Here is a 3,955-nt window from a genome sequence, read left to right on the forward strand (position 1 = left end):
AAATGTTTTGACACTTTTCCTATAATTACTTTCACCTTACCTCGGGAACGAATCAAAATAAATTTGTAAGACATTAAACCCCTTTGGGCCAGCTTCCAACTATTAACAAGTTTCATGATTATTATTTCTTTATTTTAATTAAAATCTTCTCTCTAAATAACTTGTATTCGGATTGAAAAGGAAAACGAAAAAACCTTGTATTCCAAACGCATTTCAATGTGTAAGCATATAATAGATATATGACTTTCACTAATTCCTAACTTTGCTTAAGACTGTTGAGTAATTAAAGATGATCATGATCTTATTATTTTAAGGTAACTTCCATCGCAAGACTGAAATTTTCAAATTGTAGATCCTGCTTTAACCACTTTGTCCACATATTAGAATTTTTCACTTTTGGCTTCCTCACAAACCACGCACCCTAGTAATCATGTTGTAATGGTTTTGAAAACTGAACCAGACCGAACGGTTGGATTGGTTGATCCGGAGATTAGTCACAGGCCTAAAACCATCCGACCTGGGTTTGAACCAAACGATCAGACCATTTCACTTAGGAACTAGTGGCTAAAATGATTTTATTTCCGGTCCAGTTTTAAAATCATAAAAATAAAACCATATAGTCCTATGAAAAAAAAAAAAACAAAAGCAAAAAACAGCATCTCTCATGGGCACCATCAGTTTCTCTTTCTCTTGTCCTTTTTTGGAACTATATTGTTTAGGGCCCATTTGGAAGAACTTTCGCGTTGATTGAGCTGTATTGAGTCTATTGACCAATTGACTGAACCGCCCACTTCTAAGAAGCTACCATACCCGAAAGCCAATTTATCAGCTCCGTAAGTTTATTTTTTAACTTTCTTTTGGGCTCCACAATCTTCTCCTTGAACTTCTTCCAGATTTATTAACAAGAACCAAAGCCATAGATCACTCAGTGGGCCGCCTGCCTCCGACAGCCGCTACAGGCTTAACGCTAATATGGGCCCTTCACCCTCTCGGGTTAATTGGATCCAGCCTTTTTACAAGGTCCATCTTTCTCTCTCTCAATCAATTCCGTAATAAGAATGAGTTATATTTCGCTCCTCTTAGATTGTAGCGCCTCCATCATACACGTGTCATCCAAGAATAAAGAGCAATGGAAGCTGATGTAGTAAGTTCGGACCAGGTTCGGGTTACCTAACGGTTACTAGGCCCATTCGAAAATAAAAGATTCCAGAGTTTTGAAGCCAGGCTTAATTCGTGTAAAATTTCGTACTGGATCGATCGGGCTGAGTCAAGTAGAATATGACGTATCGTGTCAAAATTTTAAGTGGAGTCGGAGGAAGGTGGTGGAGAATTAGGGTAACTTTTGGGTTTGAAATCAATAAAAGTAATATTTTATAGAAAAAACTAAAAATAAGTTAATTTTTTAAAAATAGTATTAATTTAGAGCAAAAATATTATTCATCTTCTTCTTCTTTCAATCCATTAATTAATGTCATCATCCGCCATCGCCTTTGGCAACGCTTCCACCTATATTCGCCCATCTCCGCCTCTGCCTCCGACAATGTTGTTGGAGATGGGCAGAAGCAGAGACGACGGCAATGACACTGATGATCATTCATCTGTCCAATGCCACCACCTCCACTTTTGGCAACATTGTTGAAAGTGGGTGGAGGCAGACGTGGTAATGGCACTGGTTATTCCTCTATCCAATGCCGCCACCTCTGCCTCTGCTTTTGTCAAAGGTGGGCAGAGGCAAAGGCGGCAATTGGTGCTGGCAAACGGCAACGCTGATGGATAAATTGCAGGATGAAGAAGATGAATAATATTTTTGCCTTTAATTAATATTATTTTAAAAAATTAACCTATTTTTATTTTTTAAATATTATTTTTATTGGTTGTAGAGCCCTAAAATTGCCCTTATCGCCCTTTTAAGAAAAATGTAAAAATAGATTAACTTTTTAAAATTCGTCCGAGTGACGCTTCCGATCGGGACAAGTTCTGAAAACGTAATCAAAGTTCAAATCAAATACGTCTAAACCGTACGTCCCACCTTATAATTTCTGTGGACCCACTGATTCCGTAGATGACAATGACTCTGTCTATCTAGTGCCCACCGCCTGGTGGGTCGGTTCGGTCACTCCCCCTCAGCCCTCTGGCTAGAGAGAGAAAGATGAAGAAAGCAGAGATGATTTTCTTCCCATCGCGGGGAATCGGGCACCTGGTATCGACGGTGGAGCTTGCACAGCGCCTTGTCGAGAGGGATGATCGGCTGTCCGCCACTGTCCTCACGCTTCCGGCAACCGCAACCTCACCCTACACAGAATCACTCGGCTCCACCCTCACCCAGGTCCGATTGATCAGCCTCCCCCATGTGGACCTTTCTGGAATGGAGAATCTGTCGGGAGAGTCTTTTATTTCTCAGTTCATGGACAGGCACAGAACATATGTCAAAGATGCTATCACTCAGCGCATCTCCACCGACTCCGTTCGACTCGCCGGGTTGGTCGTCGATCTCTTCTCCACCACCATTGTCGACCTCGCAGACGAGCTCGGCATCCCTGCTTACCTCTATTTCACTTCTGGTGCAGCCATGCTGGGTGTCATGCTCCACCTCCCCAACCTCGTTACAGACATAACCGAAGATTTGAAAGACTACTCGGGTGAGTTGGTAATCCCGAGTTTCGTCAATTCGGTTCCTCCGCTCGTCTTGCCTAAGGTTTTGCTGAACAACAAAGAAAATGGGTACGTATGGATGCTCACTCACGCTCGGAATTTCAGAAGAACGAAGGGTATTATCGTAAATACGTTCGTCGAGATCGAGCCTCACGCCATCCACTCATTCAAGGTCGACAGTCAGATCCCGCCGGTGTATCCCGTTGGACCATTGCTGGACCTCAACGGAAAGTTTCACTCACCGTCGAACCGGGCCCAATTCGACAAGATCATGAGGTGGCTCGATCAGCAGCCTCCGTCATCGGTTATCTTCTTATGCTTCGGTAGTAGAGGTAGTTTCAGTGTATCTCAGACGAAGGAGATAGCTCTCGGGCTCGAGCGAAGCGGTTACCGATTCCTCTGGTCCCTGCGTCAGCCTGAGCCATCAAAATCCAGATTTGCTCCTCCGAGTGATTACACCTACACGAATCTGGAGGAGGTTCTGCCGGACGGATTCTTGAATCGGACGGAAGGGAGAGGTTTGGTGTGTGGATGGAGCCCACAAGTGGAAGTCCTGGCTCATCCGGCCACCGGTGGATTCCTTTCTCACTGCGGATGGAACTCGATCTTGGAGAGCTTGTGGTTCGGCGTACCGATTCTGGTGTGGCCACTATACGCGGAGCAGAAGCTCAATGCGTTTCGGCTGGTCATGGAGCTGGGGTTGGCGGTAGAGATGGGTTGTGTCAGTAGAAGGAACGGTGATGATTTCGTCAAAGCGGAGGACGTAGAGAGAGGAGTTAGGATTATGATGGACGGTGACAACGAGGTAAGAAGGAAAGTCAAGGAGATACAGGAAAGAAGCAGAAAAGCAGTGGCACAGGGGGGATCTTCGTTCGTCTCGTTAGGACGATTGATTCATGATGTAATTGAAAGGATCTTATGACTTTTAACTGACATTTTACAAAATAAATGATCAAGTTTGGTTATTTAATAAATAAAATCAGTTATGTTTCAAAATAATATAGTGAACGGAAAAAATATTTAATTTTTTTAGAATAAGATAAAGGTAAATTTCTTAAACCTTTAATTTACAAAGTGTATCCTTACTTTTTTAAAATTGACTAACGCTATCCATATTATTTTTGACAATTGAGTAGCTTTACCCTTACCGTTAACATTTTTTAACTTTTTGATATCATATCCATATATTTATCAAAATCCCACCTCCATTCCTAAAAATGCAACATCTATTCTTAAAATGCCATCCGTAACACCTCTCCGTTGATAGACAGTAGAGACAGTGGTCTGAGTGTGAGTTTTGCTG

General features: G+C 42.5%; 1 protein-coding gene across 1 annotated transcript; it reads left to right on the forward strand.

The window, feature by feature from the left end:
* The first annotated feature begins 1,753 nt into the window (after positions 1 to 1,753).
* LOC148846590 (anthocyanidin 3-O-glucosyltransferase 2-like) lies at positions 1,754 to 3,648 on the forward strand. The gene has a single exon (XM_088953214.1). It carries the CDS (start codon positions 2,150 to 2,152, stop codon positions 3,572 to 3,574), a length of 1,425 nt encoding a protein of 474 aa, XP_088809340.1. The 5' UTR covers positions 1,754 to 2,149; the 3' UTR covers positions 3,575 to 3,648.
* The last annotated feature ends 307 nt before the right edge of the window (positions 3,649 to 3,955 follow it).

Source organism: Nelumbo lutea, chromosome 7 (assembly GCF_056320005.1).
Source record: "Nelumbo lutea isolate HS-2025 chromosome 7, American lotus-T2T, whole genome shotgun sequence".
NCBI classification, from domain to species: Eukaryota; Viridiplantae; Streptophyta; class Magnoliopsida; order Proteales; family Nelumbonaceae; genus Nelumbo; species Nelumbo lutea.